This window comes from Bos grunniens, chromosome 8 (assembly GCF_055505025.1).
Source record: "Bos grunniens cultivar Pamir isolate PY7600 chromosome 8, Bosgru_T2T1.0, whole genome shotgun sequence".
NCBI classification, from domain to species: domain Eukaryota; kingdom Metazoa; phylum Chordata; class Mammalia; order Artiodactyla; family Bovidae; genus Bos; species Bos grunniens.
In genome coordinates, this window is record NC_141172.1 from 5447407 (window position 1) to 5461116 (window position 13710).

The 13710-nt window shown below is 38.3% G+C and overlaps 1 protein-coding gene across 1 annotated transcript in view; it reads right to left on the reverse strand.

The window, feature by feature from the left end:
* The window catches only part of GLRA3 (glycine receptor alpha 3), a 197739-nt gene that overhangs the window by 35592 nt on the left and 148437 nt on the right, over positions 1 to 13710 (reverse strand). The window contains exons 6-7 of the mRNA XM_086414718.1: positions 10616 to 10753; positions 4624 to 4838 (exon numbers count right to left, since the gene is read on the reverse strand). Of these exons, the coding sequence (XP_086270844.1) occupies positions 4624 to 4838; positions 10616 to 10753 (353 nt within the window). The remainder of the gene's footprint in view (positions 1 to 4623; positions 4839 to 10615; positions 10754 to 13710) is intronic.

Here is a 13710-nt window from a genome sequence, read left to right on the forward strand (position 1 = left end):
TTCTGCATGACATTTACTCTATAGACCTGTATCACATTCTGAGGATAAAAATATGTAAAAGATAGACTATCCTCTCAAAAAGCTACTCCTGGTGGGTTTCACAGACAGACTGAATAAGGGAAGATACCACTGTATACCTAGACTTTCCTGGAGTTTCCTAAAGCAGTTCTTTCTAGAATCATAGTTTATAAATTAAAATTATATTTTGTCCCTCTTATTATTTCCTTTATTCCTACCCATCTCAATACTGAATAAAAAATATATTGAATAATTCCCTGTCAAGATCTTAACAACATATTAGTATAAATCAAATATATACTCAAAATAGTTTAATAACTATTACTACTCTCTCTTTCACCTGGGTTAAAATCTAATTCTCCCAAGGAGTATTGCTTTTCCACATCTAAAAAAAAATTCACAAAATGTTGGTAATCTCAAAGAGTTTGTGAGAAGGGTTTTGAGGTAAGCGGGTCTAGGCTGTGACTAAGCTGTATAACCTTTCCTTGTGCATGAGGGAGACAGAGTCCTAGAGGAAGAAAGGAGGGAAGATACTTTGAATATACAGTATATACACTAAAATATACTTTGAATATACTTCCTCCTCTTTCTGGACTTTCATTTGCTCTTACAAGAATCATCTCTGGTCTGCTTCCCTATCAATCTGTAGTTCACTCCTTGAAGTCTTAGGCCTGGATGTCCCTGGTCAGAACTTTGGAAGTTCTGACTTTTTGACAATTCAATGTGGCTATCATATACATCTCAAAGTTAACATGCTTAACCATAGAACTAATACCTCTTTGACCTTCCTCATGAGTAAATATTACCACTGCATGCCATTACCCAGCGGAAAGCCACTTTTGACTCCTGATTTTCCCTTAATCCTCAAAATTCAGTTCAGAAGCACATCCTGTCTCTTTCACCTGCAAATATATTTTCTCTAAAAAAAAAAAAAAAAAAAAAAAAACTACATCTTTCTAACTCCGCCTGCGATGCTTCATCTCTGCAGCTAGCAACCTAGCCACATCATCCTCGGCTCTGAACTATCGTTTTCATGGTAGCACCTCTGCTTCCATTTTTACCTCTTCTATCTGATCTTCACATAGAAATGAGAGTGATCACTCCTCTCAATAAAATCCTTCCAAAATCCATCCAAAATAAGCTGTATGCTTACCAAGTTTTATAAAACCCTCCATGACCTGGCTCTGTGATCACCACCATTTTTCCTCACTCATTCTACTCCAAATAAATCATGTTAGGAAGCATTCCTAAAGTTTTCTAACTTTGAAAAATTGCTGGCAGTAGGATGCGTTGTCACCCTCTTCTGGCCACCTACTGCCGGCACTGCGGAAATGCCAGATTGCTCCAAGCTCCAAGAAATGAATCACAGGAGTTTTCTTGCTTTGGGCTATCATACTCCTAATTTATGAGACTGTTGAGTCCAGTGCAACAGGAAATTTCAGAGAGGAATCTCAGGTCTATAGTTCACGAGGTGCTGACTCAAGTCAGCATTCTCAGAGATTTTCTACTTTGACTTTGACTTGACATATTTCCAAGCTCCTTCTTATCTACAGGACATGTACTGGCACAGAGCCTGACAAAACACTCGGCGATGATCATAAATTAGTGATTTATCATTTCTTCCTCCCACATCTGATAATCCCCTATTGTTTTCCTGAATTTAATTTTGCTTTCCTCCTTCCTAGATTTCATCAGTAGGAGAATGGTGGATGTTTCCATGGCAAGATTTTCAGGCATCTGAGGGTTCTTTTGTGAGGGTGAGAATAGCAGATCTTAAGGGGCATGGTTTCACACTTCTATTCCTAAATCCAGTGTGAGCCCTTGCCCTTTGCCTTTCCAAATCACAATATCAGGAGTGCATTTTTTTAAGAGACATTCTACCCTTTTGAATGATCTCATTCAATAGGAAAATTTTTGTTTACTCTCAGACTTCAGTGTATGCCATACTGAATTCCAATGTACAAACTGCTGCACATAAGCAGTGCCTTAAATATCACAAAGGCTAAGATAATTACTAACTCTTAAGATATCTGTTTGCTAATCAATTCTTTTTTATGGGTCAAAAATAAATCTGCTATCATACTTCCAGTGTCTCTATGATCTGAGAGATAGACTTTGTATACATCTATGTATGTAATGTAACTGACTTCATACTTGAAAATTTACTCCTTCCCTGAGATCATGATGAAATTAATGCCTTTAACAAAATTTCTTGAGAAAAAGAATGAAGTCATCTCAGACCTCTCTTCCTTTAAAAAAAAAAAAAAACTCTCATGTCTTCACTCTGTTTCTTTTTAATTTCTTTCTTTCTTTATTTCTGCTTCATCCACCCACCCCTTCATGCTCTCCTAATTCTGCCTTAATCTCTTTATCCAGATGTGTTTATGCTGTGCCTCATAGAATTTGTAGTTTCCTTAAACAGATCATTAAGTACCCCCACTTTCTGGATAACAACTTATAGAATGAATGAGCTTTCATTTCTGTTTAGCTCAGTGAGGAAAATCAATGAGTAAACTGGTAATTTCATTTACAAATCGACTATGGAACTTCAACTATTACTCAGAGCCCTTGAGACATTTATACGTGTATAAATAAGCACTTAATATTATAAGCAGATTTACAGTTTTCACTTGGACGATATTTTATAAAACACTAGTTGATATGGATTATTTTGAAAATACAATTATATGTTAATAAAAGTGAACCTTATTTTGAAAGACAACCATTCAATCTTAGCAAGGCAGAGTGAGCATTGCTAAATATTAATTCTTTCAATAGAAGTAACATTTTTAATGATAAAATATTTTGCCATCAACTTTTACTTATTTAGATATTTAACTGAATAAATTAGTCAGAGATGCAATTCATAGTAAGGCATAAAGGAAGCCATGACAGCAGATTTATAATTTACTTGGCATGGTGGGAAAATAGCATCAAACATACAAGAAAAGTTAATACGATTTTTTTACATTAATGTACATCATTGTAATGAAAAGAATAGTGGAGCTTGTTGGAGGCCAGACAGGATTACTTTATTTAGACAGTAGAAATTTCTTTCTTAGGAACCATTTAGGCGAAGAAAATAATTTTCTGTTGCTGTGCTACTAAATGGATAAAAAGGACTTCTATGTTTTATTTCACCACATCTTTAAAAAAAACAGTACTGGGTCTTTTACAAACCTCATACAGGAATAGTTTTATTTTAATTCTGGCAGCTCAGCACAGACTGAAATATTATGTATTAGATAAGTTTTTCTTTTTATTGACCTATGGCTGCTCAAAAGCCAAAGCAAACACACATACAAAAAAGTAAACACTGTATTTGGCCCAGGGTGTAAGACTACGGGCATTTTCAAACAATATTTGTGAGAGTATAATTGCTATAAATTTTTCTCAAGGGAAATTTGGCAATACAGATCAATGCATACAGCTATCAGTGCAACAATTCCAGTTCTAAGAATTAAAACTAAGAAAATAATACAAAATGCATGTAGAGTTATATATTCATGTATGTATATGTGTGTGTACACATTTGCACATATATATTCATGTATATAACAATCATTATATACATGTTCATTATTGTATTAGTCCTAATAGAGAGTGCATAGATTGTTATGACACATCTATACAGTGGAGTCATATACTGCCGTTTAATCTATAGATTTAACTTACATGCAAGTTTGATATACTTCTAAATATTTAAAAATCTATAAATAATAAATTCTATCGAGCATAAGAGTATTATTGATGTTTAAATAATTGGGGGTCATAACACAAACTATGGATAAGAGATGTCATTGTTTGGTAGAATATTTTCCTTCACCTACGTCTCTGTTTTATAATTTTTTTCTGCCTCGATTATATATTACTTTAAAAACTGGTGATGAATACAGATCTTCCTCAGTTTATGATTGGGTTACATCCAGATAATCCCACTGTAGGTTGAAAATAGCCTTAAGTTGAAAAAGCATTTAATACACCTAACCTATGAATGTCATAGCTTATGCCAGCCTACCTGAAACATGATCAGAACACTTAGTGGGCAAAATCATCAAACCCAAAGCCTGTGTGCTCAGATGCTCAGTCGTGTCTGACTCTTTGTGATGCCATGGACTGTAACCCACCAGGCTCCTCTGTCCTTGGGATCCTCCAGGCAAGAATACTGGAATGACTTGCCATTTCCTCCTACATGGGATCTTCCCAACATTTTATAATAAAGTATTGACTATTTCATGTAACTTATTGAATACTGTACTGTCAGTAAAAAACAGAATGGCTGTCTGGGTACAGAAGGGTTGTGAGTGTATCCACTGTTTACTCCCCTGGTCACATGGCTGATGGGTGCTGTAGATGCCATAACCCAGCATCCTGAGAGCAGATACCATGCAACACTGGGCCAGGAAAAGATCAAAATTCAAGGCTGGAGGTGTGGTTCCTGCTGAATGCTTGTCACTGTCACACCATACAAAAGTCCAAAAAATTTAAGTCGAACTGTCATAAATCAGAGACCAACTGTAAATACACTGGAAAAGATCTGGCAAAAATAATGCCACATATACAAATGAGTGCACGCATGAGTGTCTGCCCTTTCAGGGCACTCACCTTTGGTAAGGAAGCCCGTGATCCTGAACTCTGTGTGGTCATGGTCAGCACAGTGGTTATTCCCAAGGCTACCCGGGCCGGGGCAGCATCCATGTTGATCCAGAAGGAAACCCAGGAGAGAATGACAATCAGGAGGCTTGGAATGTACATCTGGATCAGATAGTAGCCCATTTGTCGTTCAAGATGGAATCGCACTTCTATACATGTAAACTTTCCTGATGGGTTGCAAAATAAATGCAGCAATTGGTAAAAACAGGTCTTCACTATTGCATCAAAGGTCACAATGTTGCTTTCATAATAATTTTGCCTTAAACATTATAATGTTATAATGAAATGGGGTCCTAAGTCATATATGCAAATTGGTTTCTGAAAAATATTTTTTTTTATGTGTATGTTGGCATCTAGAAGCAATGTAATAGAAAAGTGTTCTATTTCAGGAATAATATATAAAATTATTACTTCATATTTTATTAGCACTTCATAGTTGTCTAGGTACTAAAAAGTCTATTATTTCCCATGACTTATGTCTGTTTTTGTACCTTTTTTTAAACACTGTACCTTGAGATTCTAGCCAGGATAATTAGGCAAAAAAAAAAAAAAAGGCATTTAGATTGAAAAGTAAGTAGCAAAACTATCTCTGTAAGCAGAAGCCATTAACTTTGTATTTAGAAAATCCTAAAAAACTCATTAAAAATCTATTTGAGCTGAAAAGCTCATCAAGGTTACAAGATACACTACCAGTATAGAAAAAGCAATTGTGTTTCTGTACACTAGCAATGAATAATCCAAAAATTAAATTGAGAAAACAATTCCATTTAGATAGAACCAAATAAAATAAAATATTTAGAAATAAAGTTAACAAAAAGTGTAAAACTTATACAATAAAAAATAACAAAACATACATCAGCGTCACTTTTGCTGTCTCGTACACAGGGTTATTGTTATCATCTTTCTAAATTCCATATATATGCGTTAGTATACTGTATTGCTGATGTATGGAACAGTCTTATGGACTCTGTGGGAGAGGGAGAGGGAGAGGGTGGGAAGATTTGGGAGAATGGCATTGAAACATGTAAAATATCATGTATGAAACGAGATGCCAGTCCACGTTCAATGCACGATACTGGATGCTTGGGGCTAGTGCACTGGGACGACCCAGAGGGATGGTATGGGGAGGGAGGAGGGAGGAGGGTTCAGAATGGGGAGCACATGTATACCTGTGATGGATTCATTTTGATATTTGGCAAAACTAATACAATTATGTAAAGTTTAAAAATAAAATAAAGTTTAAAAAAAAATAACAAAACAGTTGAATAAAATTAAAGAAGATTATAAAAAAAGGTCATTGTGTAGCCATTAATCAGAAGACTCATATGGTTAAAATTTAAATATTTCCCATCTTGATTTATAAGTTTATTGCAATTTCTATCAAAATCCTACCTGGTTTTTATGTAGAAATTGTCAGGCTGATCTTAAAATTAGTATGAAAATGCAAGTGAAGTCGCTCAGTCGTGTCTGACTCTTTGCGACCCCATGGACTGTACCCCACCAGGCTCCTCTGTCCATGGGATTCTCCAGGCAAGAATACTGGAGTGGGTTGCCATTTCCTTCTCCAGGGGAAAATGCAAGGGACCTACAATAGCCAAAAATAGCCTTGAGGGGAAAAAAGAGCAAATTTGGTAAAGTCACACTTTGTAATTTCAAGACATGCTGCAAATTTACAATAATCACAAACTGTGGTACTGTGGAGAAGGGAATGGCAAACCACTTCAGTATTCTTGCCTTGAGAACCACATGAACAGTATGAGAAGGCAAAATGATAGGATACTGAAAGAGAAACTCCCCAGGTCGGTAGGTGCCCAATATGCTACTGGAGATCAGTGGAGAAATAACTCCAGAAAGAATGAAGGGATGGAGCCAAAGCAAAAACAATACCCAGCTGTGGATGTGACTGGTGATAGAAGCAAGGTCCGATGCTGTAAATAGCAATATTGCATAGGAACCTGGAATGTTAGGTCCATGAATCAAGGCAAATTGGAAGTGCTCAAACAGGAGATGGCAAGAGTGAATGTCGACATTCTAGGAATCAGCGAACTAAAAGGGACTGGAATGGGTGAATTTAACTCAGATGACCATTATATCTACTACTGTGGGCAGGAATCCCTTAGAAGAAATTGAGTAGCCATCATGGTCAACAAAAGAGTCTGAAATGCAGTACTTGGATGGAATCTCAAAAATGACAGAATGATCTCTGTTCATTTCCAAGGCAAATCATTCGATCTCTATGCCCCAACCGGTAACACTGAGGAAGCTGAAGTTGAATGGTTCTATGAAGACCTACAAGACCTTTGAGAACTAACACCCCAAAAAGATGTCCTTTTCATTATAGGGGACGGGAATGCAAAAGTAGGAAGTCAAGAAACACCTAGGGTAAGAGGCAAATTTGGCCTTGGAATACAGAATGAAGCAGGGCAAAGGCTAATAGAGTTTTGCCAAGAGAAAGCACTGGTCATAACAAACACCCTCTTCCAACAACACAAGAGGAGACTCTACACATGGACATCACCAGATGGGAAATCAGATTGATTATATTCTTTGCAGCCAAAAATGGAGAAGCTCTATACAGACAGCGAAAACAAGACCGGGAGCTGACTGTGGCTCAGATCATGAACTCCTTATTGCCAAATTCAGACTTAAATTGAAGAAAGTAGGGAAAACCACTAGACTATTCAGGTATGACTTAAATCAAGTCCCTTATGATTATACAGTGGAAGTGAGAAATAGATTTAAGGGACTAGATCTGATAAATTGAGTGCCTGATGAACTACGGATGGAGGTTCATGACACTGTACAGAAGACAGGGATCAAGACCATCCCCATGGAAAAGAAATGCAAAAAAGCAAAATGGCTGCCTGGGGAGGCCTTACAAATAGCTGTGAAAAGAAGAGAAGCGAAAAGCAAAGGAGAAAAGGAAAGATACAAGCATCTGAATGCAGAGTTCCAAAGAATAGCAAGGAGAGATAAGAAAGCCTTCCTCAGAGATGAATGCAAAGAAATAGAGGGAAAAAACAGAATGGGAAAGACTAGAGATCTCTTCAAGAAAACTAGAGATACCAAGGGAACTTATCATGCAAAGATGGGCTCGATAAAGGACAGAAATGGTATGGACCTAACAGAAGCAGAAGATATTAAGAAGAGTTGGCAAGAATACACAGAAGAACTATACAAAAAAGATCTTCACGACCTAGATAATCAAGATGGTGTGATCACTCACCTAGAGCCAGACATCCTGGAATGTGAAGTCAAGTGGGCCTTAGGAATCATCACTACGAACAAAGCTAGTAGAGGTGATGGAATTCCAGTTGAGCTATTTCAAATCCTGAAAGATGATGCTATGAAAGTGCTGCACTCAATATGCCAACAAATTTGGAAAACTCAGCAGTGGCCACAAGACTGGAAAAGGTCAGTTTTCATTCCAATCCCAAAGAAAGGCAATGCCAAAGAATGCTCAAACTACCGCACAATTGCACTCATCTCACATGCTAGTAAAGTAATGCTCAAAATTCTCAAAGCCAGGCTTCAACAATATGTGAACTGTGAACTTCCTGATGTTCAAGCTGGTTTTAGAAAAGGCAGAGGAACCAGAGATCAAATTGCCAACATCCGCTGGATCATGGAAAAAGCAAGAGAGTTCCAGAAAAACATCTATTTCTGCTTTATTGATTATGCCAAAGCCTTTGACTGTGTGGATCACAATAAACTGTGGAAAATTCTTCAAGAGATGGGAATACCAGACCACCTGACCTGCCTCTTGAGAAACCTATATGCAGGTCAGGAAGCAACAGTTAGAACTGAACATGGAACAACAGACTGATTCCAAATAGGAAAAGGAGTACATCAAGGCTGTATATTGTCACCCTGTTTATTTAACTTCTATGCAGAGTACATCATGAGAAACGCTGGGCTGGATGAAGCACAAGCTGGAATCGAGATTGCCAGGAGAAATATCAATAACCTTAGATATGCAGATGACACCACCCTTATGGCTGAAGTGAAAAGGCACTAAAAAGCCTCTTGATGAAAGTGAAAGAGGGGAGTGAAAAAGTGGGCTTAAAGCTCAACATTCGGAAAACGAAGATCATGGCATCTGGTCCCATCACTTCATGGGAAATAGATGGGGAAACAGGGGAAACAGTGTCAGACTTTATTTTGGGGGGCTCCAAAATCACTGCAGATGGGGATTGCAGCCATGAAATTAAAAGACGCTTACTCCTTGGAAGGAAAGTTATGACCAACCTAGATAGCATATTGAAAAGCAGAGACATTACTTTGCCAACAAAGGTCCGTCTAGTCAACGCTATGGTTTTTCCAGTGGTTACGTATGGATGTGAGAGTTGGACTGTGAAGAAAGCTGAGCACTGAAGAATTAATGTTTTTGAACTGTGGTGTTGGAGAAGACTCTTGAGAGTCCCTTGGACTGCAAGGAGATCCAACCAGTCCATTCTAAAGGAGATCGATCTTGGGTGTTCTTTGGAAGGAATGATGCTAAAGCTGGAACTCCAGTACTTTGGCCACCTCATGCGAAGAGTTGACTCACTGGCAAAGACTCTGATGCTGGGAGGGATTGGGGGCAGGAGGAGAAGGGAACGACAGAGGATGAGATGGCTGATGGCATCACCGACTTGATGGATGTGAGTTGGAATGAACTCCGGAAGTTGGTGATGGACAGGGAGGCCTGGCATGCTGCAATTCATGGGGTCGCAAAGACTCGGACACGTCTGAGTGACTGAACTGAACTGAACTGTGGTACTGTTATAAGTAAAGATGTACAGATCAATGGAATAAAATTGAAAGTCAAGAAATGATCATTTATGGTCAATTGATTTTTTAAAAAGGATTAAGACTATTCAATAGGGAAAGAATGATCTCTTTAATACAGGGCTTCACTGGTGGCTCAGTGGATGAAAATCCACCTGCCAGTGAAGAAGACAGGGGTTCCTTCCCCAATCCTGGAAGATCCCACATGCTGTGGAGCAACTAAACCCACACAGCACAGCCAAAAATAAATAAGTAAAATTATGTTTTTAAAAAAGAAACTAAAGTAAAATAAAAAAATAAATGGTACAGGAAGAACGTTGCTTTGTGGAACTTTCTGGAATTTTTTTCCCAAATATTTTCCTTCCCAGTTGGTTGTATCTTTGGATATGAGCCCGTGGATATGGAGGACTGGCTGTACAATGAAAGTCAGGTCACATTTCTGGAAGTGCTGAGCCCGAAAGGAATCATAGTTACTCTAAGGATGTTAGTGGAAGGGCATTCACTCACCACATGGGAGAAATATGTCAAATGTGGGCAGTTTAAGGGAACTTGTAAGAGTAGGTTAGGAGTTAGAATAGATATTACAGGAATATCCCATGCCAACAGAGAAAAGTGGACAGATAGCATGAATGTACAAGTTTTGCAGTCCTTGATGTTGATAACTGCATCTGATACTTATCCTCAAAGGTAACAGGCTACTGCATCAGTGTGAGTGGTAAGTGCTTAGTAAATATCTTGAAATGCATGACATTGTGGCCAAAATAAAAAATTAAGCAAGAGAAGCCTTAAAAAAAATATATCTCTTTCCTTTTGTTAGCAAACACAATGTTTATGACCCAGGGAAAGTTAAAAAGTACATTTTACTGCTCACATAGAAATTAAAGGAACTTTTTTGAAAAGAGCATTATTATTTAACTATAGGTGTTTCAAAAAGAGAAATTATTTAAATATAATGGAATTCCAAGCATTTCTTTTGTTCCATACAGACTAATTATATAGCAACATGCAATGAGTCAAAAGTTCTGCAAATTTCGAAGATGTCCATTTTCTGCTCGATGACTATAAATAACATTCAGCTATAAACTGCTGAAATAATTAGCCTAGCACTATAAGAAGCATCTGGATAGCATATAACTACAAGTCATAAGTGTAATAAAGAACACTGAACCCCTACCTGTGTTGTAATGTTTAGTGCAGTATCGTAAATCTTTCTCTTCTTTCAACAGAAACTGGGGTAAAGTGAGTCCTTCTGCCACTTGTACAGGTGCCTCATCTTGCCATTCAAATATGAGATCATTCATTGTGTACCCAACTAGACAAAACATAGTAAAAATATTTAGAATGTAACAGGGCATTCAAAGATGAGAAATTGTAACAAATCACTTGTAGATTTCCCATAGCATGAGAAGACCAAATAATGTCATCTTAACTCTATTGACTGAACTATGCATTGCACAATTTCAGGCTATGAAGTCTATTCATATGAAATGTGTATCAAATAACATAAGAAAATGTAGTAAGCTAATAAGTATAGCATATACATCCTTTCCTTAGGATAGGCAGATACTGCATTCACTCAATGATTCATTTTGGTTCCAATACACTAGGTCTCCCTCACCGTTTCTCAAAGTATTCAGGGCCGTTTCAAACAAAAGCTGAAATTGTCACTGGTTAGGAAATGATATGAACTATAACATCCAGGGAGGGAATGTACAGTGCTTTCTTGGTTTAATCATTAACTGCTTTCACTTATCACATCTGCTTCTCTGTCCCGAGTCCCAAAGTAGACAAATGGTATTTTAAATAGAAATGTTTGCTATCCAGTGTACAAAAAAATACACAAGTTTGTGGAGAGATTAAACTCTTGTACATGCACTGAGTCAATTAAGAACAGAATTAAATAATGTATTTTGTAGTAAGCCGGCCCATTTTAGTAAATTAAAATGTTCTCTGTCTGTAGAAACAAAAGAAAATGAAAGTGAAGTCACTCAGTTGTGTCCAGCTCTTTGCGATCCCATGGACTGTAGCCCACCAGGCTTCTCTGTCCGTGGAATTTTCCAGGCAAGAGTACTAGAGTGGGTTGCCATTTCCTTCTCCAAGGGATCTTCCTGACCCAGGGATCAAAGGGATCGAACCCAGGTCTCCTGCAGTGCAGGCAGATTCTTTAGCAACTGAGCCACCAGGGAAGCCCTCTGTCTATAGTAGTGGTATCTTTTTCTTCCCTGTGAGTGAGAAGCTGTTGAAATGTACACGTGAAGGCTGTTGCAGAGAAGGAGTCAATGTGAAATGTAACCTGTTGAGGAAGACGATTGCCAGCATTCATGACGGCCCTGGAGGTAGGCCTCTGAGCTAAGTCAGTAAGTTCAGTTCAGTCACTTAGTCGTGTCCAACTCTTCGCAACACCATGAACTGGAGCATGCCAGGCTTTCCTGTACATCACCAACTCCCAGAGCATGCTCAAACTCATGTCCATTGGTCGGTGATGCCATCCAACCATCTCATCCTCTGTCATCCCCTTAGCCTCCTGCCTTCAATCTTTCCCAGCATCAGGATCTTTTTCAATGAGTAAGTTCTTCCCATCATCTGGCCAAAGTATTGGAGCTTCAGCTTCAGCTTCAGCATCAGTCCTTCCGAAGAATATTCATGACTGATTTCCTTTAGGATTGACTGGTTTGATCTCCTTGAAGTACAAGGGACTCTCATGAGTCTTCTCCAACACCACAGTTCAAAAGCATCAGTTCTTCAGTGCTCAGCTTTCTTTATAGTCCAACTGTCAAATCCATACATGACTACTGGAAAAAACATAGCTTTGCACAGATGGACCTTTGTTGGCAAAGTAATGTCTCTGCTTTTTAATATGCTGTCTAGGTTGGTCATAGCTTTTCTTCCAAGGAGTGTCTTTTAATTTCATGACTGCAGCCACCATCTGCAGTGATTTTGGAGCCCAAAAAATTCTCCAAGCCAGGCTTCAAATTATGTGGACCGTGAACCTCCGGATGTTCAAGCTGGATTTAGAAAAGGCAGAGGAACTATGACTTGACTCAACTTGACTATGAGGGCTATTCCATTTCTTCTAAGGGATCTTGCTGCAGTCGTAGATATTATGCTCATCTGAGTTAAATTCGTCCATTCCAGTCCATTTTAGTTCACTGATTCCTAAAATGTCAATGTTCATTCTTGCCATCTCCTATTTGACTACTTCCAATTTACCTTGATTCACAGACCTAACATTCCAAGTTCCTATGCAATATTGTTCTTTACAGCATCAGACTTTACTTCCATCACCAGTCACATCAACAGCTGGGTGTTGTTTTTGCTTTGGCTCTGTCTCTTCATTCTTTCTGGAGTTATTTCTCCACTCTTCTCCAGTAGCATATTGGGCACCTACTGACCTGGAAGTTCATCTTTCAGTGTCCTATCTTTTTGCATTTTCATACTCTTCATGGGGTTTTCAAGGCAAAAATACTGAAGTGGTTTACCATTCCCTTCTCGAACTAAGTCAAGGGGTCAGAAAAAGGAAGCAAAAGCTCTAGGTGAATGAAAACAACAAACACGAGAAACTCCCAAATTCTCTGCTAGTTAATGTTGTAGACAGGAGGCTGTGTGTGTGATAATAGTAGAAATAGCTGGTGATGGTGGCAACTGGAGCCTGACACCTACCCCACTCACTTGACCTGTGTGCACCCCTCACAGCATCCACTTCACTGGACATGGGGAAGGTGGTACCAAGGGCGTCTGTGGTGAGAGAGTCTGCGTAGACTGTCTGGGATCCTACTATCAAACTTTCAGCAGCAGCTGCTGCCATGTGATAGCTTATTATGGAGCAAGTGTGATTTGGTAGAGGTTGTCAAGTCCTCCAGATTGAAGGGGACATACATGAATTCTGGTTCCTGAACACATATGAGAACCTGTAGGACTGTCTTCCAGATGATTGGACTTAGCACAGCAAAGACTCGCTTACACTGGGATATATTTCATTGAATCCTGCAATGAATGATTTGGTGGATAATAATAGAAGGCTTTCAATTTTATTTGTAAGTCTTTTGATATAGCCATTGTAAATATCATTTCACCTAGAGAGAAAATAGATGCATATTTCTCAAGGATCAAGAATTAGCAAAATATGCCCTGATTCTTATCTATTTCTAGGTAAACGGGTACTTTATTCTTTCACACATGCAATCCCTAAGGACAAAATATGTGAGACATTTCCCAACTCAGATAAACGGAGAAATGAACTGAAACCTGGTTTTGTTTTTTACATTCTAA